Source organism: Macaca thibetana, chromosome 12, assembly GCF_024542745.1.
Source record: "Macaca thibetana thibetana isolate TM-01 chromosome 12, ASM2454274v1, whole genome shotgun sequence".
In the NCBI taxonomy this organism is placed as follows: domain Eukaryota; kingdom Metazoa; phylum Chordata; class Mammalia; order Primates; family Cercopithecidae; genus Macaca; species Macaca thibetana.
In genome coordinates this window covers 116,385,345-116,408,141 of record NC_065589.1, presented here as the reverse complement: position 1 = coordinate 116,408,141, position 22,797 = coordinate 116,385,345, and the positions used below count along the sequence as shown (strand labels likewise).

Here is a 22,797-nt window from a genome sequence, read left to right as displayed (position 1 = left end):
AGTTGTGGCTGGGGTGGGGATAGGGTGAAGGTAACTGATTTCTCTCAAATCATACACTCTACATTCTTCCATAAAACCGAATCTGGAAAAGCACAACTCTGGAATCAGACTTTGGGATTCACTTCTGAATTCAGTTCATGCTCCCTGTGATACTGTGAGCAAAGGGTTTACTCTCTCTGAGCCTTTGCTTCCTCGGTTGTAAAGGAGAATGGTAAGTTCAGTGCGATCATAGGGGTCAAGACCCAGGCACAGTACCTGGCCCAGAGGCACTGATAACAATGAACAGACCACTCATCTTTTAAAAATAGTTAATGCGCAGTAATGAAACCTAGCTGTCACCTAGGTCAAGTCAACACACAGTAATTTTTCTGTTTTCATTTAAAGTGGCTAGATATTCTCTTGAGAGATTAATGATTTTATTTACAAAATGGGAAATACATCAGTTTGGAAACCTGGCTTGATATATCAAAACTGGCCAAGCACTGCAGTAGCTTTAGTTTGGGGAATACCGACATCCTGACATTGACAAGTATACACTGTCCTCCATGATGGGGAGATCGGGCTCCCACTCTCCGCCTGCCCCTCCTTCTCCCACTTCAGAAGTTGTCAGATGTAATCTCTCCAAAAGTTTATTAGCCTATGACTCCAGGATGATCTACAGACCCAGCCAGATTAGTCAGATTATGGTCCTATTGGAATTCCCCTCTGAGATGTGCATGTGGACTGTCAGCTACTTAATCAAGGCAAACATTTGGACTTGGGTGGGCAACCTGCACAGTTTTAGATAAACGGTAATTATCACAAGCCCCAACTTGAAATGCAATTCCTCATGTTTACTTGGTCAGCCAGGGGTAACCCCTAGAATTTGCTGGCTGGTACTCACTACTAGGCCTAATTATTGGAGAACGCCATAAGAGTGCTCAACAGATATACAAGGTCTCAATGATGATGAAATTAAAACGATCCCCAAGCTATGGGCCAAAAGTCTTTTGCTAAAATGGGTGTGGGGTCCTGGGTACATAACTAAGAACTGTGATAGGGCCTGAGAGCTTCATGTTTCCTCCCAGGAATGGAACAAGCTGCTACCTTCTGCTCCGATCCTTTCTGAACTGGGATGAAGGGAGGAGGTGTCACTCATCAGCACGCCCTGATGGTGGGGCTGGGTAGGAAGACCTCATGATAGATTGTACTAATAAGACCCCAAGGTTTGTCTTGTATGGGCCTAGATTTGAACCTGGCTGTATCTCTTAATGGCTGTTTGACTGTAAAGTTGCGCTACGGAGAGTGCTTGTCCCACTGGTGTCAAGAAGATGCTCATTAGCAGGACTGCTTTTGTTCTGCAAATCCTCCCAAGATGCAAAGGGCGGGGCAGGATTCCCTACCCTCAGACTGTGGGAGACCCAGGCTTGGGGCTCGGAGAGTGAGCACAGTGCTCCTGTGGGCAAAATCATGTTTTACCTCCAACACTCTTGGTTAGTCAAGAAACATTAGTCTAGCAGTCGGGGCGGGGACAGAGGGTGGCTACCATTTACAACCGAGAGATTAAAGCAATCATCTCCATGAAACCACACAGAAGGTTTAGGGGCAAGAGAGCATCAGGTCTATAGTCAGACGGATTCTGAGACTGGGGACCAGTGAAGATGGAATTATAAGATCAGAATGGACAGTGAACAAGCCAGGAACGTCTGACGACCATATCCAGATGGAACATTTCCCATGGTGAGACCTTGCTGGTGGCCTTCAGGTGGCATCCACATGGGATCAGGTAGCAGGGATCCTCCCATACCAACACATCATCCATAAAAAACACAACTGCTGTGGGGCTGGACATATTACAAGGACAGAGAGGGTGTAAAAGCTGCCCTTGCCATGGCTCCCAACAGCTTTCAAAAAAACCCAAAAGTTCAGACCCAGGGTCCAAGGTTTGCCGGGAGGTGGTGATGGATGAATCAATCAATCGATTAGAACCGTGGAGGACCAGGTCCCAGTGTGGGTCTCTAGCACAGCGTGGGGGGTGAGGGCATCCAGGTTGTCCGACACAAGCATGACCTTCTTCTTGGGCAGAGGACAGGGGTGGAGGCAGACTGTCTACAGATGTCCTTGGCAGACATGCAGCTTTACATCATAACCCTGCCTTCCCCATAGCCCCTCCTGCCTGCTCCTGGCTTTCCAATGTATGCAACAGTTCTCCATAGAAATACCCAATCAGAGAGTGCCCACACCATCAGGCAACGGTCTCTCTGTTCACTGCAATACCCTGCATGTCTGAGGGCAGAAAGGCAGGAATTGGTCTTATGCATTGTGATAGTAGTCTGGACTTTCTAGACCAAGTGAGCACACTGCGACTGGACCAAACTGGCTTATAAAATAGACTATATTGGTACAATGGTTTATGACCTAGACTAAATGGACATGATGGTATATAACCTAGATTGGGTTGGCATTATGGTATAAACTCGTCTTTGTGAGTTTGGCTAGTGTGGGTCAGTGCTCCCAGGCTGCTCCCTTAGGAAAATGTGGAAGAAGAGTTTTCTGGATCCTCCAGCCTGAATCCAGACTCCTGGACCTCCTCCTGGGGGTCCCAGTGAAGGGTCAGCAGGAGAGAGCAGAAACATACAGCTGGGAGGCAGACCAGGGAGATGGTATGAGCAAGGTGCTTTGCTCTCCTCCCTGATGCAGGAGGTTTGGTCATGGCATTCAAGGCCTTTCATGAGCCATGAGAAGAGAAAGAACAGCCCTAGGCCGTTGGGCTTAAGTGGTCCTGGCAGGGGCAACTGCCCTCCATAACCAGGAACCTCAGAGGCCAAGGCGCAGAAGATCCTCTGCCTCCTCCGTGGGCCTAACAGGAGGCGGTTTTTCTGCCTATCCATCCTGCCACCCAGGAAGCCCACCTACTCACCCACTGCACCCTCTGTTACCTGTGTCCCCTTTGCTTCCTTTCAGGCCTGCGGCTCCTGGACTCCCGGGGCTCCCTGGAAGTCCTAGACAACAGACACCACAGAGGGCATAAGGGCTGGACTAGGCAGGTTTTCACACATCACTCTCTGTGCTCGCCACGGGACCCAGGATCTCACCTGTTAGCCCACGGGAGCCAGCACTGCCAGGCTCGCCCTTGGCACCTGGCTGTCCCACTGCACCAGGAGGGCCTGGAACACCCTGCAGTCCAGGTTGTCCTGAAAGGAAAGTAGTGACTGCCAGGCTGTGGTAGTTGGCAGGGGGCCTGGCTACCCCAACCCCTGGTGCTTCTGTTCTCAGCAGTGAGACATGTACCTCTTAATACCTTAAAGTCTTCTTGGCAGATTTAACACCTCTCTTTAGAAGCCATGAGCTAGCCCTCTTAGTAGTAGGAAAATGATTCTCAGCAACTTACTAATCTTTTCCATCTGCAGGGTTTGGGACTTACGGACTTACTAGGAGCTCTGGGTGTGACTGTCTAACTTCATGCCATGGGTGGCAAAGTGGGGTGAAGTCTAGAAAGAAACATCAGTGAGGCCTGCCTCCCGCTGGCTGCTCTGTTCCTGTTAGTCAGGGCCAGGTTTTAAAGAAACCCCAGGTGCTCTGGGTGAACACCAAAATGAAGCAAAAGATGGTGGAGCCAGGTCCCCAGCTTCACTCTGCCAGGGACAGTGGTAGCTGGGATGACGCCAAGATTCCTGTAGTTCTTACCTGGATCTCCTTTAGCTCCAGGAAAACCAGCCAAACCTAAGATGAAAAAGAACTTTTAGGAATTTTTTTTCCCTTTGGCTCAACCAGCCAGAAAAAAAAAAAGAAATACCTAGAGGTCAATGGATGTGACCACGCGCTCTCTTACCTGGTGAGCCTGGCCTCCCTGAGTCACCTTTACTCCCCTGGGCTCCAGGAGGCCCCATGACCCCTGCATCTCCTTTCATGCCCTTGTCCCCTTTGCTTCCTGAAAAACCGAAAAGTCTCAGTCAGGTGTGGGAGGAACGCCAATCAGGCCACCATGTCCTCCTCTGACACTTCCCATTCCACTGAAATCCCAAATCCTAAACTCCTTGGGCTCCTACTTGGTGCCCACGAGTGGAAGATATGACCGCTGCCCTCAAGGAGCGGACCACTCTGCCCCAGAGACAAGAAAGAAACTCATGAAAATTTGGTGAGGTGACCTGGTATGGCTGACAGTCAACAGAAAACCCTGGTCCCCTTGGGAGGGACAATAGCCCAGGCTCAACCAGCACTGTCTGGCTCATTTTTGTGTCTGCATTTTGGCAATTATTTGACTTCACTTCAAAAATTGAAACCTGAGTATTCCAAAAAGCAGATCCCAAATGCTGAGAATAGCAACTTTGAGGCGTCAACAGACAGAAAAACATTGCAACAGCTCATATTCCTGCCAGCACTTCAGACATGGGCTTTCCTGGTACCCAAGATTTCAAATTTTCCACTTATCATCAGAATTCAGAGCTCATCCTAGCCTGTCCCCTTCTGAGTCCTCTGTCGCTCCCTCCTCTCTTGCTGGTGCCTGGTGCATATCAATTGACAGAGGCTCCTCACTGGGGTAGGGCTCTGCGACTTCTTTGGTTTAGGGGTGGACTGCCTGGACCTTGCCAGCCACTCAATGCAGGACACTACTGGTAGGCTGCCAAAGTCCCACCATCAGCTGGGTGTCCGTGCTCAACTCCACTCCCCTGGGGTTGGGGAGAGTGGGACAAAGGTCTAAAGAGGAACATCTCACTTCAACACAACCTTTTAGGATTTCAAAAAGGCTTATTGGGAGGCAATTTTGTCAAAAGGCATTTATTGCTCCATTCTATGATTTTGATAATTCTGAAGCTGGGGAGGACTCAGGCATGACACCAGCCTTCTCTCCAGTGACTTAGAAAAGGAGGCAGAGAGCTCTGAAGAGGTGAGGAAGAAGGGAGAGCCCTGGGTCTTGGCATTGAGTGCTGTGAGTTCATGAGTTGTGAGGCTCATGAATCAGACCCCTTGAGATGGCTGAATGCTTGAAGGGTGGCTGCTCCTTGAGGAAGACAAAGCAATCCTAAGGAACTTGGTTGTGGCTGAGCCGTCCTATAACAGCTGGAGGGGCAAAAAGCAGAGAAGGCTGTTCTTGGCCATTCAGAGTGTCCACTCTGGAGACGGGGCCAACGGCACCTGTTAGAAAGCACTGAGAACTGTTTCCCTGGAGGAATCTGTTGGTGCCTTTTTTGCTGTGGGCCAGGACCATCAAGTTACAGCATCGCTGGGCCACATGAGGTTTCTTCAGAATGGTCTGGGCCTGCATCTGCATTGCTACAACTTCCACTCCCCAGCAAAGGGGATGGCTTTGGGAAGAGGGCAGTATCGCATCAGTCAGAGGACCACACTGGCTCTAGCCAAGGAAGCACAGCTGCCTCTGACTTCAGAACTTTCCAAGTGCAGCTAAGTAGTATGGTGAGGAAAATAAGCTTGTCCCCTGGGACTTCAAGTTGGTGGCTTATCTGTCTACTAGCAGGAAGAGAAGAGGTAAAATCTCAGCACTATTGGGGTCAGGTCTCCCTTGGTTTGCACAGCCCAGCCACTGGCAGTGGATTGAGCAAGCCATGGGTGAGAGAGATCTCATGATCTTGGGAAATGAAATTTGGCAAGAGGAGGAGTGGGCCAGAGTCCTGATTTTTGAAGAACTCAAACTGCTGCCTTTCTCTTTACCGACCACAGCGTTTCCAGGCCTGAGTCTTGGTGTGGATTCTATGCTTGCCTTTGTGACAGTGTGGTTGGGAAGCAGCATAACTCAGACTCAGTGGGCAAAGACCTAGCTGTGGCTCCTTCTCTGGGGCTGGCGGGACCACTTTGAGAAAGTCTGGGTTTCCCTTTCCCATCTATAGAGAGAACTATGTTGTTCCAGCTTTGGAAGGATCCTCAGAGGTCAACTGCCCAACCATCTTCCTGTGCCAGTATCCCCCATCAGCCCAGCCTAGGAGAATTCTGCAGCCCCTCCTCCCGTCCCAGCAGTCAGCTTCCCGCTAAGACCAGTGCCCACCCAGTTCATCAGGGGTCAACCCCAGGTTCTGAATCATTCTTCCTCCCTTGCCTTAGCACAGTTGGTCCTCCTGAAGCCTTAGTCCATTGGTCCCTTGGTCCTTATTCTTCTGCTGGGCACCACCTTGGGCAAGACCATTTTCTTTCCCACAAATGCCCTTTGAATATTTTAGGATGGCTGACACATCCCTGCTAAGGGCTGTCATCTTGAGGGCAAGCCTTCCCAGTTTTTTGTAGGGAATTCCCATGTGCCAGGTACAGTGGTACACATCTCATATGTCTTATATTCCTGCAGTAATTCATCCTCATTAAAGGTTTGTATTATTATTAGTCCTCTTTTCTAGGTGAGTAAATTGAGGCTGAGAAAGGTTAAGTCATTTGCCCAAGGTCACACAGTTAGTGAGCCATAGGAGAACCCAGGTCTGTCTGATCTTGAAACTGAAGTCCTTCCCTTTCTACCTTACGGGATAACTACTACTACTGCTACTACTACTACTACTACTACTACTACTACTACTACTACTATTACTATTACTAGCTGTCATGTATTTGATGCCTATTACTAGTTATCACATATTTAATGCCTATCATGTGGCAGACAGTTTGAAAGCATGGTCTCTAACCCTTATTACTGTCTTGTAAAATATGTCTAATTTAATTACTATTTTAATTTAATTACCATTCTTTTCTAAAATGAGAACATTAAAGCTCAGAAGGGTGAAGCATTGCCTTAGTCACACAGGTGACCAGGTGCGGAGGAGGGATGGGAACCAAGCCCACCTGGCCCCACAATCGTCACTCTCTGCCATTCACTGCAGAGCCTCCCCAGTGGCTGCAGGAGGCTGAGAGGTGGAGAGCGTGGCATGCTCAGTCAAGTCCAGAGCCCCTAAGCCAGTGTTTCTCCGAGTTTGGTGCCCAGACCTTCAAGGTCAGAACCGTCCAGAGCATTTGAAAGAGACCCTCGAGCCCTCCCTGCATTTTAAGCAAGCACCCAAACAGCTCTTATCGTATTGGCCCGTGGCTTGAGGAACACTGTTCTAGAGATAGCACCCTCAGTCAATGGGGGATTCTGGCTGGCTGGGGTCTCCCTCCTGAAATCAACCCTCTTGCCCTTGTCGTCAGTCAGTCTGCCCTGCTTCCCAAGGCCCAGTGCAGGCCCACTGTCCTCATCCCCTCGGCTTCCTCTCTGAGCTCGTAGCACTGCCTGTGCCCCGACTTGCCATAGTCATGCCTGGAATGACATTGTTCTCCCTCTCACGTTGCATCTCTTTGCTCACCCGGGAAGAAGAGACCCCGTGTGGTGCTCCAGAGGTTTCCATAGACAGAGCACTGCCCTGCCCTCAGCACTGAATAGACCCAATGGGACAGAAGTCAGGCCCCAGTTCCCTCAGGCCTCCTGGCAAGCACCGACACCCCCAATACGGCCCTCACCTGGGAGGCCCAGGTCTCCTTTATCTCCCTTAGTTCCAGTTTCCCCTTTTGGGCCAATGAGACCCCCATCGCCTTTGCTGCCCTTCTCTCCTTGGGGTCCTGGGGTGCCTGCAAAGAGAACGGCTGGTGAGGTGGGCTCCCACTATCCTTTTGGGGACAGGCTACTAGAGGCAAAGGGGCAGGAAGTGTTTGGGAGAGAAGGGAATGGGACCCCCAGATTTCTTCTGGGGGATGTGCTAGCTCATTTCTTGGGTGGTCTTGAAGAGGTGTGGCAGGACTCAAGAGAAGAGGACTGTAGGGCAGGCGGTAACCTTCTGGGGCTGGGGTGGGGCTGTGGAGAGAGGTCGGGGGGAACTGCCTCAGTGCCTCAGGGAATGCATCATTTGTCCCTAGCAGAGCAAGCACAAGTTACCAGTGGCTCCTTGCTTCCCTGGAGCACCCTGGGGTCCTTGGAGGCCTGTGAGGAAGGGAAAAAGAGCTCAGTTGCTGTGGTCTGAGAATGTCTAAAATGTCTTTAATCAGCTAACATTCTAGATCCGCTTAGCTGGGAAGGTGCCCAGAAGGAGATCTCTCTCTCTCTCTTGCTCTCTCTCTCTCTCTCACACACACACACGATTGCACAAACACAAACAGCAGAGTCCCTGGCAGTTCCAGGCAGTGTTTGCTCTTGCTACGGTTTGAAAGCGTCCCTCAAAAGTTCGTGTATTCGAAGCCTGGTCCTCAATGCAACAGGTCCTAGTGGGAAGGTGTTTGGGTCATAGAGGCAGATCCCTTATGAAGAGATTAATCCCATCTGGCAAGATGAAGTGAGTTCTCGCTCTTGTGGGACTAGATTAGTTACCGAGAGAGCTAGTTCCATTTCTCCACCACATTTTGACTCAACACAAGGCCCCCACCAGAAGCTGCCAGAGGGAGCTACCCAATCTTGAACTTCCCAGCCTGCAGAATCATGAGCTTCTATTCTGTGTGAATTACCCAGTCTCAGGTATTCTGTAATAGCGACACAAAACAGGCTAAGACAGTTCTCTTCCCAAAGGTCCAGAACAGCACCTAGGAATATGTCCTGCATGGCAGTGCAGGAAAGGCTTTAGAGTCAGGCAAGTGTGTTTGAATTGTAGCTCTGTCACTCCCCAAACTGGATGACCCTGGAAAAGCCACTTAAGTATTCTGCACCTCAATTTTCTCATCTGTAAAATGGGGCTGGTAATGACTACCTGGTCCTCAGCTGATGCATAATTAGTGCTCTAAGACAAAAATGGAATTGAGAATGGTGATTCCCACCCATGTGGCCCAGGTATCCAAGGCTAGCATGTGGAGTAGACTGGAGGTGCTGGGTGTTCCTGGGGCCGGGGCAGGGGCAGGGAGGGATCTGTTGGGGAGAGAAACGGTAAGAGTATGAGGGGAAATTGAGGGATCCAGGAGGCAAAGTGGAAAAGGATGGGAATGAGAGGAGTGAGAGGAGGCGGGTGTATATAGAGAGGCTCTAAGTGAGTTGCTCAATTACAAAAGCTTTTTCTGAGGACACCAGTAGGGCCCAAGCAGAAGGTGCAGATGGGCTCTGGACTCCACATTCTCTATGGAAGCACAGCAGCCTGCTTTGTGGATCTGTTTCAGTATGTGGGTTCCAGAGGATTTGGGCTGAAGAAGGGGTTGCCTGGTTTTAGTGCTAGTGATTGCACAGTCCTGCTCTGATCCCTGTGTCAGGGCTGTGTGATGTGCCTGCCTGTCAGAGTCCTAAAGAGAAGGGGAGGCTCTAGCTCTATTCCTTCTTGAAGGAAATGACTGAGCTCCTCAGGCTTCTGGCTTTTCCTTCAAGCCAGCCTCAGTGGTTCCACTCTGGTGAGTTTCAGGCACCTAGCCTGAGTCCCTCTCTCTCAGAGGAAAGAGGATGGAGGGAGACCCACTCCCCTCTGAGTGAGCTTGCTCTGCTTAAGCCCCCACAGGCTGAGTGTGAGTGTGTATGCATGGGGGGTGTGAATGTCTGCGAGCATATGCATATGTGCCCAAGTGTGATTGTACTTGTGCAAGTGTGAGAATGCAAATATGTACATAGATGTGTGCTCAGACAGGGTGTGCATGAGTATATGCTTGTGTATGAGTGCATGTGTGTGCATGAGTATATGGGTATATGTGAGTGCATGTGTGTGCATGAGTGTGATTATGTTTGTGCGTGAGTGTGAGAATGTGAGTATGTGCACAGATGTGCCCTCAGACATGAGTGTGAGTATGTGTGGTGTGAATGTACGTGCACACCTCTGACTGCACCATAAATCTTCCTTCTTATGGTCTGCCTATCCTCCCCCCTTAAATCCTCCTCAGAAAACCCCCTGCTGGACACAGATCAATAGGCTCTTTGTGGTCCCTTCTATTAAATTCCTTCCCAAAATCAATTTCTGGAGGATTCTCCTTTCTAAAAAGTTTCCTTTCTTGTAACTGGTGGTGTTTTCTTTCTGCCTCAGCAGACTGGCAGCTTAGAGCCCTGTTTGTTTACTCCCAACTCCCTTGTAAATCCTCTCGTCTGCCCTTTGTCTAGTAAAGGTCTTAATGTCTTTGCATCTTCACATCCCAGCAGCCTCGACCCCTTGGGGAATTTGCAAGATGGAGGTTCTAAATGAAGGGTGGATGGGAGTAGAGTGGAATGGAAAACCAATGTTTGGGTTTGTCCCTGGGGAGGGACAGCTCTGGGTCCCCCATTCTCTGACTGGGCCCCGTGAACCCATTTATATTAATAAGATGGCTGGGCAGAATTAGGCAACAGTCTAAAAAAATGGAAACTAATACTTTCCCAGGAACAATCACGAGCTTTGGGTCATTGTCTCTAATCCCCCCCGCCCCTGGCAGCCCTGTGTAGCCCTCTCATCCCCAATCACAGAAAAAGAAACTGAGGCTCAGTATCTTTGGAAACATCAGGAAACATTCCCAAGGGCACAGAGCTAGTCCAAGGTGGAGGTGCATGTGCCTGACAACAGAGTCCCTGTTGGACCAAGGAGGCCAACTTTCCGAAATGGCACTGGCAGACTTACATTCTCACACAGAGGAGCGGGTAGGAGTCACACCCACCAGCCCCACCCAGGATGAAGGCCATCTAGCCATACCTGCCCCTGAGGGCCCTCCTCTGGCCACCAGAAAGGGTGCTTCCCAGCCTCTCAGCCCCTCTGGGGTCTCCCACCAGACCTCCGTTCACCTACAGACCCCTCAGAGGTCCAGACTCTGGAAGGGGGCTGAGTCTGCAACCCGCGGCAGTCACTCTGAGAAGCTTGCTGTGTATTTCTGGGCACACAACTGGCACCTACTCACCTGCCTCTCCCTTGACTCCCGGTGGGCCTTGGGGTCCTGGTGGGCCTGGAAGGGAAAGGGAATTCAGAGTGAAGCCAAAGAAGGAGGAGGAAAATGATTAAGGGTCAACAGAAAAAGACCTGTACCTGTTGCTCCATCTCGTCCGGCAGCCCCCTTGGCTCCCTTCTCAGCAGGTGGCCCCGGTGGGCCAGGGGCACCAGGCATGCCCATGGCCCCCTTATGACCTTGAAGACCTGAGGAAGAGGAGCAGAGACACTAATGAGTCAGCCAACAGGATGGGGCAACTCACATGGTGATTCATTCAACAAACGTTCACTGAACATGGAGATGAGCCAACTGTGTGGAAAGAAGGAAAGAAGACAGAGTTTCTCCTGCAAGAAACCCATGGCCTAGAAAGCAAAAGAGAGGCACTGAGTCAAACAGCCCTGGGGGCAGGTATTAGCACTGCCCCTTTAGCTGGGTGACCTTCTGCAAGTTACATTATCGTTTTGAGCCTCAGCTCCCTCATCAGTAAGACGGAATTAGTGTACTAGTTACACATGGATGTCCTGAGGTTACCATGTGGGGACAATCATGGAAAACATACAAGGCAAGCTCTGGATAAATGGAGCCTATAATTTCTAGAACTCACATGATTCTCTACCATTTCCAAGGACCACTTTGCAGATGGAGTTTCACTGGAATCTCACAACAACCAGAGGGGGCATACAGGGCTCCTCGTCCCCATCGCCAAGGTGGGCAGTGATGTTCTGAGATGCCCAGGTCTTGCCTGAGATCTCACCTTTAGAGTGTGACCACAGATTCCAGGTCTCCCCAGGGCAAAGCCTGCACAATTGCCAAGACACTGTGGCGGTAAAGCATGTGATGTGCTTTCTATTTCAAAGTAGAATCCCATCCAATGTGTGGGATCCATATGTCCTATCATTTTATATATACAAGGCTGGAAGGATGGAGTTCCAACTGGTGACTAGAACCTCTCACTTCAGCAAGGGATCCCTTTTGGATGTGTCTCTGGAGAGAGAATCATTTCAGGGTTTGACATCTGCTTCCACTGATGAGTGGCATGACCTGGATAGGGGTCTTCACTTGGCCTAGCCCTGGTTTCTTGCTCTGTACATGAGAATAGCACATCCACCCTACAGGGTCTTCGGGAGGACAGCAGAGGCCATGACGCATGGAAGAAACCCAGTGAAAGGGGCTCTTACTGTTGGCCAAAGGGAAGGGACAAGAACCTCAGAGACCCCACAATGCCAGAGATAAGACCCCTCCCCTGCAGAGCTGTCCCTCCTCCTGGGTGATCAAAGCTAGAGGTTTCTGCCTCTGGCACTTCTTAGGGAAAGTGCCCCACTACTCCCAGGCTAGAAGGCGACTTTCAGGGTAAGCCCCTAGGATCCTGTGCCCATTAGTGTCAGAATCTCTACCATCCCTTCTCAGGAAGAGCAGTGCAAGCTGTTCCGGCTCCACTGTGGTGGCCTGGTCCCCTGGGGGCAGGGATAGGGATAGGGCTCAGGCTCAGGACTCTAATTCAGCTTCTCCAAACCTGCCTGCATCATCTTGAGTGAGTCGATGTGCCTCTGAACCCCAACAGTTGCTTGGGGTTAGTGTGAGCAGTCAACAAACCCTAAAGCAAAGTGCTTGTGCTTATCTAGGGGTGCCCTCAGGGCCTGCCTCATCGTTGCCCCTCCACAGCCTCATCTCCCCACACCATCCTGTTGCTCTTGTGCTTCAGACACATGAACCTTCTTTCTCTGTGGTCTTTGACTCACTAAGCTCTGTCCTGACCCAAGGGCCTTTGCACACATGGCTCTCTCCGCCTTGCCTGCAGGCAGCTCAGGCTAGCTCTCTGCCTTCTTACCCAGGGAACTGCCCCATCCTTTCAGAGCAGTGGCCAGGGCTGTGACTGCATCAGGCTCCAAATTGATTGCCTCCTAAACAGGAAGGCTCATGAGGGCAGAGCCTCGTCTGTCTTCTTCATGTCTGGATCCCCAATGCCTATGGCAACTTCTCATCCTCATGGAACTTTCAATAGATATTTGTTGGGAGGAAGGAAAGAAGTCCAGGATTGATAGGGGAGAGAAACAGAGAGACAGGTGGGTTTTGCAATCCTCTTCCCTGAAGCTTGGCTGAGGAGCAGTTACCCCTGACTGTGTCCCAGGCAGCCTGCGTGGGAAGGCAGTTCCACAGGCAGGCTCTCTCCAGCAAGACCATGACTTCTGGGTTCCACATCCAGCCCTCCTCCCCTGCCCACCTATTTGTCACTGGGGCCTTTTCAGCCAAGGAACCTCCTGGGAGCCCTGACCTGGCAAGGCAAGCCATGGGGAAGGGGAGAGAACACAGCCTCCCTGGGTGGGAAAGGGCGATGGGCGGGGAATCTGGAGAGGCACGTGGTGCCTGAGGAGGAGCCGAGAACTCTATAGCCCCAGCTGCTGGAAGAAATTTCCTGTCTCTGGTTTCTAGGCACAAAAAGAAAGAGTGGGAAGAGAGAGACAGACAGAAGTCAGAGACAGAGAGAGACTGAGAAACACATGGAGAGTGAGAGTTAGAGATTTTCTCTATGTACACACATCTATATTCAGAGAGAGAGGGAGAGAGGGAGACATGGAGAGAGAGAGTTGGAGATTTTCCTCTATGTACACATATATCTATATTCAGAAAGAGAGAGAGAGAGAGACATGGAGAGAATTGGAGGTTTTCTTTATGTACATACATCTATATTCATACAGAGAGAGAGAGACATGGAGAGACAGAGTTGGAGATTTTCTCTGTGTACACATATCTATATTCAGAGAGAGAGAGAGGGAGACACGAAGAGAGACAGTTGGAGTTTTTCTTTATGTACGCACATCTATATTCATACAGAGAAAGAGAGAGCCACAGGGAGCCCATGTTCTGTGCTCTGGGATGAGGTGGGCAGCACTGTGCCTAGGGTGGGTGACAGGCAGATTTTGAAGGTTGTACTGAACCCATTGGGTTGAGAAGAAGTTTAAGCATTGATTCTGTCAGCAAAAGCAGTTGAAATTGTTGAAACTGCCCCTCCTTGAAGGAGAGGAGCCAGCATTCATCAGGCTGGAGGCTCTCCTAGTATTAACAGTTAGTCTTCTCAAGAATAACAGAATAACAACCATAATAACAATAGCAAATAATAGTCATAATAATGACGAAGACAAGAACATCATTGAGTATTTGCTCTCTGCTGGACACTCGACTAAGAGGTTTATATTTATTGTTTTATCCTGACACTAATCCTAGGAGGTCCTACCATTATCTCCATCTTATTGGGGAGGACAAGAGCTCAGAAACATTAGGTGATTTGCTCAAGGCCACCCAGTTTACAGGGGCAGATCCAGGATTTTCTGTAGGTCCACCAGTCTCCCAAGTCCCTGCTTCCATCATTTTGCAAGGCTGCCTCAAAACCCTCCCCGGTCAATAGTGTGATCTGGGCCGTCCTTGAAATATTATGGGACCAAAGGATTCTGTTCCGAAAATGGCATGTATATTTATCCACAGGGGGGCATTTCAACCACTCAGCTGATGAAATGGAACAGGGCTGTGAGTGAAGCGTGTGTGCAACACAACACATGTGGGTTGAGGAGGGAAGAAAAGGCAAACAAGCCATAGCCTTGTCCTCAGAGAGCACATGCCATTGTCAGACAGCTTTTGCACAGCATCTCGCTTGAGTCCTACAGCAACTCCGTGAGGCGAGTCAGATTACCTCCACTGCTTCCTACACAGGTGAGTGGCTGAGGCTCCAGAAAACTTAAGCAACTGACCCAGTGTCATACAGCCAGTAAGCCCCAGACCCAGGATTAGAACTCAAGTCGGCCTAACTGCACAGCCTGTGCCTCCATGACACCTGCCTCCCATCATTACTGCCCTGTAGGAGAGAGGAGTCAGACACCATGGAAATGAGCACAGCACCTCTGGTGGGAAGTGCTATGTATGTGGTAGGTAAGAGTCACCTGGAAGGAGTGCTTATGGGAGACCAGGAGAGAGGCTGCCCTGGTAGCTGGAATGCTGCCTGGCCTGGCCTGGGAAGGTAGCTAGATTTGGAAGGGTGGGGTGGAGAGAGGAAGCCACTTTAAGTAAGGAGGGGCTGGGAGTCCAATTAAGGTCCGGGAACAGAGAGGAGACTCAACTGAAGACAAAGGAGGCTGTGGGGACAGGGGAAGGTAAGCTGGGGTCAGATGTCCCGACCCAGAATGGCAGAGGCCAAGGGGACCTTCTGGGGAGGTTTTGTGGAGAGAGCAGGGTGGGTGTCAGTGGAAATGAACCTACCTGGAGGGCCTTGTTCACCTTTGATTCCAAACATCCCTGCAAGGGAAGGAGAGTGAGCTACGGCTGAGCTGTGCCGCACCCTTGGCCCTAGCCCCAACTGAGAGTGCCCAGGCTCTGCAGAGGGAGGGTGAGCCCTCCCATGTGAGACTCCCATCAGACTGTGGGGGTTTGGACAACAGGAGCCAAACACCTGGCTGTTTTTTGGGAAAGAGTCCTTGGAAAGAGCCAGATGCTTAGCTGTAACTAGCGGACTGCACCCTGAGACCTGTAGATCCCTGGGAGCCTTGGAGGTGGGGAAAGGAGGTGGCTTCAAACCAGCCTGAGGAGGTAGAACCCCTTTGTGTTGGTCAAAATGAGCTCCTTCACATTTCAAGGAAGAGACACTCCCGTGGTGTCTGAGTGTCTGAACCTGGACTCCATCCATCTGCCCACAGCTATTACTCCTCTTCACACCCCCACTCAGCCTTCATCTTTGCTCCCAGGGAGGCTCCTCTGGAGGGATTTTCCTCCTGGGTCTGTGCTGGGCGTGCCCCTTGGTCACAGGACCCAGCCATGGGATCACCCTCCTAAGCCTCAGCTCACATGGGGCCCAGAACAAGGAACCCTGCTGGGGCCGGAGCTCTGTGTCACAGGGTAAACCCTACAACAGTTGGGCCACACCTAGCAGCTGGTTTTGCCCAAACTGTCTGAGGGCGAGGCTCTTCCCATTTTGGGGCAGCCTGAGAGAGGAGAGGGTGAAGCTGCAAGGCCCTGAAAGCTACGAGGGAAGGGGCACCCCCGGAGTTTTCACCCTTGGCTCAGTTTTCCCCAGCCTGCAGTCCTACCACCCAAGTCACCATGTTTCCCCCAGCAGGTCAGGTTGTCCTCCTCCCTCCAAAGTCCCCATATTGTCTGAACTAGTTTGGTGGCTTGAGTTGCTCTCTCCCCAACCTCATGTCAATGTAAGTCAGCTGTGGAAGAGTGGTCCAGAGAACCACTCCAAGCTCTCTGTTTTACCCTCCCTCCTAGACATTCTGGATCCATCTGGGGACTCTGGGTTCAGACTTGGCATTGAATTTGTTGCTGTAAGTCCCTGGCTCTTGGAGGTCACACTTTGCTTGGACAGGGTCGTTTATTTCCCGGTTCCTGATCCGGCTGTCTCCCAGACGTCTGTTGAGAAGTCCCAACCCAGAGGGGAGGAGGCCAAACCTGGGTTCTGAGTGAAGTTGTCTACCCGCTGCAACAAGTGCTCGTGGCTGACACGGACCCAGGTGAGTTGGGACTGCAGGACTTGCAGCCTCGATGCAGCCTGAGCCAGGCGTTCTCCAGAGTGTGTTGACCGCAGCAAGGAGAAGGGCAGGCTGTCCTCAGCCGACAGAGTGTCATTGAGGAGATACATCTCCAGGACCCGGAGCCGCTCCTGCAGATTCAGAACTGGGCCCCACCCCACAGCATTCTTTTAGGGACTGAGGCATTTGAGCATATCCCTGACATTCTTGTGTCATGTGTGCATAACTTCTACAGGCCCTGAATTTGTAAACACAAACTCCATGTGCTGTCAGACCTAGCGTAAGCACACAGCCTTTTCTACATCTTGACCATGTGCGCTCCACACTCAGGCATGATATTGCACAACCACAAAACATTTCTGCATGGCCTAAAGCTGTGCCTACTGCATCCATAATCAATCTCCAACCTTCAGGCAGTTAAGGCCTTCCTGCATGCTCTGGGTGTGGATGCATGACAGCTAACATGCTGGTCTGACCTAAATAGTGCAAGCAGCATTTGTGTGTGATCTTAATATACACATGATGTGTTTATGACAACTTTGCATTCAGCCTTCTTGAGTGACTTCAGTGTCTGCTCATGGAATTACTTCATGATTCTAACCTTTAGATTGGGAATACTTCAAAAGTAAAATCATGTTCAAATGGACACTTGGATCAGCAAAGCCCTTCCCACTCAGAGGCTGGGAGTCTTAGATGTCAGACATGTGTGGCATACCCTGTGTGAAATTATTGTGTCTTTCACTGCTTAGACACATAGGCTCCCAAGTGCATTCTCGATGTCTCTCTCTCCCTCTCTTATGCACACATACACACAACATACACTATCTTCTTTGCTTCTCTCATCACTGTGGCTGCCAGGGGCTGAGACTCTCTCCCAGTGGATGGGAGGAGTGGCTTAAGGTTCTCCACTCAACCTGAGCCCTTCATCTGAGGGACCCAGCTGGGTCACCTCTCTCCCCCAGGAGGGACTACACAGGACCAAGCCTGCTTTACCTTGGACCACTAGCAGCCCAGCACCAGCAGTGAGCAGGATCAGGTAGATGACCACCACAGCCAGGGAGAAGTTCACCCCATTTCTCCTCTTGGGCTTTGGATCTGAAACACAAGCCAGGCAGAAGGTAGCTGCTGCAGAGAGCACAGCACAGGGAGTCCCCGCCTGCTTCAGGCCCTACTCCATGTGAGCAGGGGGCACCCTGTGTGGTCAGCTAGGAAAGACACCAAAAGCTCATGAGCCCCAAATCATCCCCTGATCCTCCTTCTCGCCACAAAGCAAAAATTGCCACTGTTGGTCACTCATCTGTGTGGCTGGGCAAGCAAACATCTGTGCCATATATCATTTGCTGGAAAAGGTGTTATATCAACCTTGTTCACCACTGAAGCCCCAGCATGGTGCCTGGCCCTGCTGGGTTCTCAGTCTATATTTGTGGAATAAATTATGAATTAATGTGTTTAAATTTCAAAACTCTGGGAGGAGGAATGTTGTTCCCACTTAGCAAACAAGTAGTGAGGCTTGGAGAAATTAAATAACTTATTAGGATATAAGAAGCAGATCTGGAATTCATGTCTAGATCTTTTTTTTTTCCTTAAGATTTGTAAATTATAAAAGCAAAACATGCTTGATATATTTTATCAAATAATGTACAGGGCATGACAAGGGTTAATAATCATCCCTCAACCCCCTAAGGTCCTAACCCAATGAGATAAGCTCTATTAGCACTCTGGGGTATGGTCTTCCTCTCATCCCTCCTGCTCAGAAATCCTACAAACCCATAGAGTCTGAGACAGCCTTTTTTTCTTTTAATCTTACAAACGCTATCATAGAACATAAAATACCACACATTGCTTTTCACAATGAAAGATTTTCATTGACATTTTCCTAGTTTTCTTTGTAGAGAGAGATTAGCTGCCTAATATTGCTTAGAGACAAAAGCCACAGTTCATGCTAATATTTCCCTTTTGATGAGCTGTTTCCAGTTTGTGACATTACAAAAGAGGCTGTAATAATTCTTGCCTGGAAGTCCTGACTCTAGCCTTTTGTCAGCTGTTACTCTGTCTTGTTTAGGCGTATTAAAGGGAGGGTCCCAGATGCAGAAGGCCCTGAAGCTCCTACCACTCACATTAAATGAGCACCTATTCCACACCAGGCATTTACCAACATCATCTCTAACCATTGCAGCAACCCTGCAAGGTAGGCATGGTTACGCTCCTTTACAGAGGAGAGAGCTGGGGTTAAAAATTAAGGCGGCAGATGACACAGCAGGCATGTGACCCCAGGTTGGTCTCACTCCAAGGCCTGAGCTTGCCTCACTAGCCTGCACAGACCACTGCCCCTAGGAAAGATCCAGTTGAAATGGGCCCTAAGGGCACATCTGAAAGGGAAAGAGATTATAATTAAGCAGCCCAAGGGGATGTGTGCCCAACCATGTTTGCTTCTGTTATAGGGGCAGGTGGGTTTTAACTATTTTGACAGATGCACTTAAACCCCAGATCTTCTCCTATCGCCTGCAGCTCCTGTGTTTACCCTGCTGATATTCCTTCCAACCCCTGAACAGCAGGAAGCCCTGCTTGAGAATTGCCCAGATGAACAATGGTCTAGAGGTAGCTCTGGCAGCACAGAGAGGAGTGGTTTTGTTGGTGGGTTGGTTCTTTAGCTAGCGGTACTCGATTATACTCAGTTTAGTATGGAGTGCCCTGTCTCCTCTGCACCCCGCCCCCCAGAATCCAGGCTCACACAGCAGCCTGAGTAAGCCCCACAACACATAACCTGGCCAAGTCATTCTCTGCTGTCAGCCCGTCAGTGGGGGCTCACTGCTCCCGACTTGGCACCTGAAGCCCCTCTGGCCAGCTCTCCTGTGGCTGCACTTCCATGTCACACCACCACATGGGTCCTGACTAACGGCCAGGCCAGATGACAATTGGTGGCATTTTTCTGACTTGGGGCAATGTATGTCCCCTGAATACTGGCTCTCCTCCTTCCATTTCACAAGACTAATTTCTGCTCATCCTTTGGAAGTTCAGTAGAGCCCTTCCTGTTTCAGGACACCTACTCTGGTTCCTCTGGGCTGGGTGGAACCCCTCTTGGCTCTCCCACATCACTCTGTTTCTCTCTTCCATAGCACTGATCACCCTGGATTGTGTATGTTTATATCTCTGTCTCTCCAAATGGCCTGGAAGCTCTTTGAGCTGTATTCCAGCACCAATATGGTACCTGGCACACAGTATGCTGGGAAGACGATGACTGAATAGATGAATGAATGAGTGGCTGCAGAGGTTTGGGTGCTGAACATGTGCAGAGTTTAGAAGTGTTGAAAGAGCATCAGGAATGCAACTCAGGGCCTCGAGTATTCATGCAACCATCATGATGAAGATGAGTAACACACGAAGGGAGCCTCACATTTAACACAAGGTGGTGGATGGCAAATTGGCAAATACAGTGTCATGGACAGCACTGTTTTTGGACAGCGCTAAATTTTATGAAACATAACATCATGGGAATGGAAAGGTAAACTGTGCTTTAGAGACACAGGTAATAGAGATGTCAGAGGTTGGAGCAAGCATGAAAAACACAGATATTTTAAAACCATATGGTCAGAGCATGGTGGAAGGCATGTGAGTAAGGACACAATGAGAAAAAATGAGGTATGGTAATGCTGTGACAGTAGTTCATGGATAGCTATCCAGGCCCAGAATGCTTTTTAAATTCAGAGCTACCACCTGGCATAGAGGCAAAGTATTTTAGAAACTGGGAACGTTGAGCATGTAGGCCTATCTAACTCACTCTGTACAAAATGGAGAGTCTGATAAAGTCTTTAGCCTCTACACTGTTCATTTCATCTCTTAGAGGATAGAAGAAACTATAAAGAAAACATCTATTCTAGATCAGGTTTGACCAAAGAGGAAGAGCTGCTTGACATGAGAGGATAAAAACAGCCTCTAGTAAATAAGAATGGCCTTCCCTGGAGTAAACCTTGGTGAGTATGGGAAAGGATTTTAGGCAAGCAGGTTTCAGATATTTGACAGCTCTGTTGTCTGACCCACAATGAAAATGTGGCTCCAGAGGGAAATAAAAATAATGTTTCAAGTCTGCAAAAGATCCCAATGAAGAAAAAAAGGCTGCACACAAATTCTAGTCTTTCCAGGTCTGCCACCTCCTGGGGTAGCAGGTAGTGCTGGTAGGGTGTCCTCCTCCCATACTATAACACTAGTGGACATTGAGCAGGAGTCCCCACTCTACCCTAGCACTGGGCTGCCTGGTGAGCAGACCCAGAGAAGTGATGTCTTCCCTTTGGGCCTGATGTATCTCACTTCCTACCCGACAGCACCAGGCAGTACTGGAACGTGCCTTCTGGCCTGCAGGAAAGATCAGCAGGGGACCAGAAAGAACACTAATGGTACCAGGTAAACAAAGTGGACCAGACTAACACTGACAGGGCTCTGAAAACTAAATTGTCATTGTACTGTAGCCCACACAAGTAAGCCAGAACATACCTAATAAACCTAAACTGTATGACTATGTGACTGTCTACTAAAATAGAAGTTTTAAATAGGACCCAGAATCTCCCAACATACTATACAAAACATCTATTATATAATGGAAAATCACCCATCATACCAAGAATAGAGGAAATCACAACTCAGATGAGAGGAGAGAATCAAGAGATACCAGCATTGAGATGACACAGATGTTAAAACTATTCCACAGGAATTTTAAAGCAGCTGTAACAAAATGGCTTAGTGAGCAATTAAAATTATTCTTGAAACAAATTTTTTTAAAGCTCACCAAAAAAGTATAACAATAAAAAAAGAACTGAATAGAAACGATTGAACTAAAAAATACCAATTAAAGAAAAAAGACTCAGTAGATGGGCTGAATAGTGTAATAGATGTAACAGAGGAAAGAATCAGTGAACTCAATGATAGAATAATAGAAATTACACATCTGAAAAAAAGAGAAAGTCAGCTGGGAAAGCAAACAAACAAAAAACGTGAACAGAGCTTCAGAGACCTGTGGGCCAGTAACAAAACACCTACAATTCATATCATTTAATTCCTAGAAAAAGTGTGAGGCTTTAAAAATATTTAAGCAAATAATGGCTAAAAGTTTCCCGAATTTTGTGGAAGATCTAAACCTACAGATTAAAGAAACTGTAAAAAATCCCAAACATGATAAACTCAAAGAAATCCATATCAAGACACATCATAATTAAAAAATTGAAAAACTAAAAAGGCAGAGAAAATTAAACATCTAAAGAAAAAGAAAAATCTAGAAAGCAGCCAGAGACAAATGGTACATTACTTATAAAGGAATATCTTTTTTTCTTTTTTTTTAAGATGATGTCACATTCTGTCACCCAGGCTGGAGTACAGTGGCATGAAGTCTGCTCACTTCAACTTCCATCTCCTGGGTTCTAATGATTCTAGTGCCTCAGTCTCCCAAGTGGTTGTGATTACAGGTGCACACCACCATGTCTGGCTAATTTTTACATTTTTAGTAGAGATGGGGTTTCACTATGATGTCCAGGCTGGTCTCAAATTCCTGACCTCGAGATCTGCTTGCCTCAGCCTCCTAAAACGCTGGGATTACAGGCATGAGCCATGGTGCCTGGCCAGGAATACCAATTTGAATGACAGAAAATTTCTCATCAGAAACTATGGAGGCCAGATGTAAGAGGTGCAGCTTATTTTGTGTTTTTTTAGAAAAAGAATTGTCAACCAGGAATTCTATTGCCAATAAAAATACGCTTCAGGAATGGACAAGAAAGAAAGACACTCTCAGAGGAAGAGAAATGAAGAGAATCTTTTGTGGGAGAACTAACTTTAAAGAATGATTAGAGGAAGTTCCCCTAACAGAAAGGAAATGATGTAGTAGACTAGAATTTCAAAAAAGAAAGACAATAATAGAATGAGTAAAAATAGGGATATATACTACACCATCCTTCTCTTCATGAGTTTTAACAATCACATTAGATTTTTAACACAAAAATTTTACCACCTGATGTGGTATTCAGTGAATGTAATGGGAATATGACAATTACATTTAAAAAGTGGAGAAGGCTAAAGAACGTAAATGAAAGTAATATTTCTACACTTGACTCAAAATGGTAAAATGTTGATATGTTCTGTATATATATTGCAATAGTCATGCTGTGATAACTTCCATATATATATATATACATATATATATATTTCAATAAGTAGAGAAACCCTTAAGAAAACTATTCAATAAAAAACACTATAAATAAATCAAAATGGAATTCTAAAACTTGTTCAAATAATCCACAGGAAGGCAAGAAAAGAGAAATATATGAATGGGAAACAAAGAAAAAATAACACACAATAAGATGGCCAATTTAAGCCCTGATATATCAATAATTACTTTTGGTATAAATGGTCTAAATCAGAGGACAGATATTGCCAAACTATATTTAAAAACATAATCCAACTATGTGCTATAAGTAAGAAATCAAACAATAGAACTTCCAAATACATGAAGCAAAAACTGATTTAACTGAAAAAAGAAATAGAAAATACACAATTATAATTGAGA

At 48.3% G+C, this 22,797-nt stretch overlaps 1 protein-coding gene across 2 annotated transcripts in view; it reads right to left on the bottom strand.

The window, feature by feature from the left end:
* MARCO (macrophage receptor with collagenous structure) overlaps positions 1–22,797 on the bottom strand; it is a 59,481-nt gene that overhangs the window by 9,167 nt on the left and 27,517 nt on the right. The window contains exons 2-12 of one of the 2 annotated variants that reach the window (XM_050752709.1): positions 17,244–17,345; positions 16,171–16,395; positions 14,983–15,018; positions 10,833–10,940; positions 10,708–10,752; positions 7,823–7,867; positions 7,411–7,518; positions 3,812–3,910; positions 3,667–3,702; positions 3,075–3,173; positions 2,919–2,981 (exon numbers count right to left, since the gene is read on the bottom strand). In XM_050752709.1, coding sequence (XP_050608666.1) covers positions 2,919–2,981; positions 3,075–3,173; positions 3,667–3,702; positions 3,812–3,910; positions 7,411–7,518; positions 7,823–7,867; positions 10,708–10,752; positions 10,833–10,940; positions 14,983–15,018; positions 16,171–16,395; positions 17,244–17,345 — 966 coding nt within the window. The remainder of the gene's footprint in view (positions 1–2,918; positions 2,982–3,074; positions 3,174–3,666; positions 3,703–3,811; positions 3,911–7,410; positions 7,519–7,822; positions 7,868–10,707; positions 10,753–10,832; positions 10,941–14,982; positions 15,019–16,170; positions 16,396–17,243; positions 17,346–22,797) is intronic. The other variant, XM_050752710.1, reaches the window with a different exon arrangement.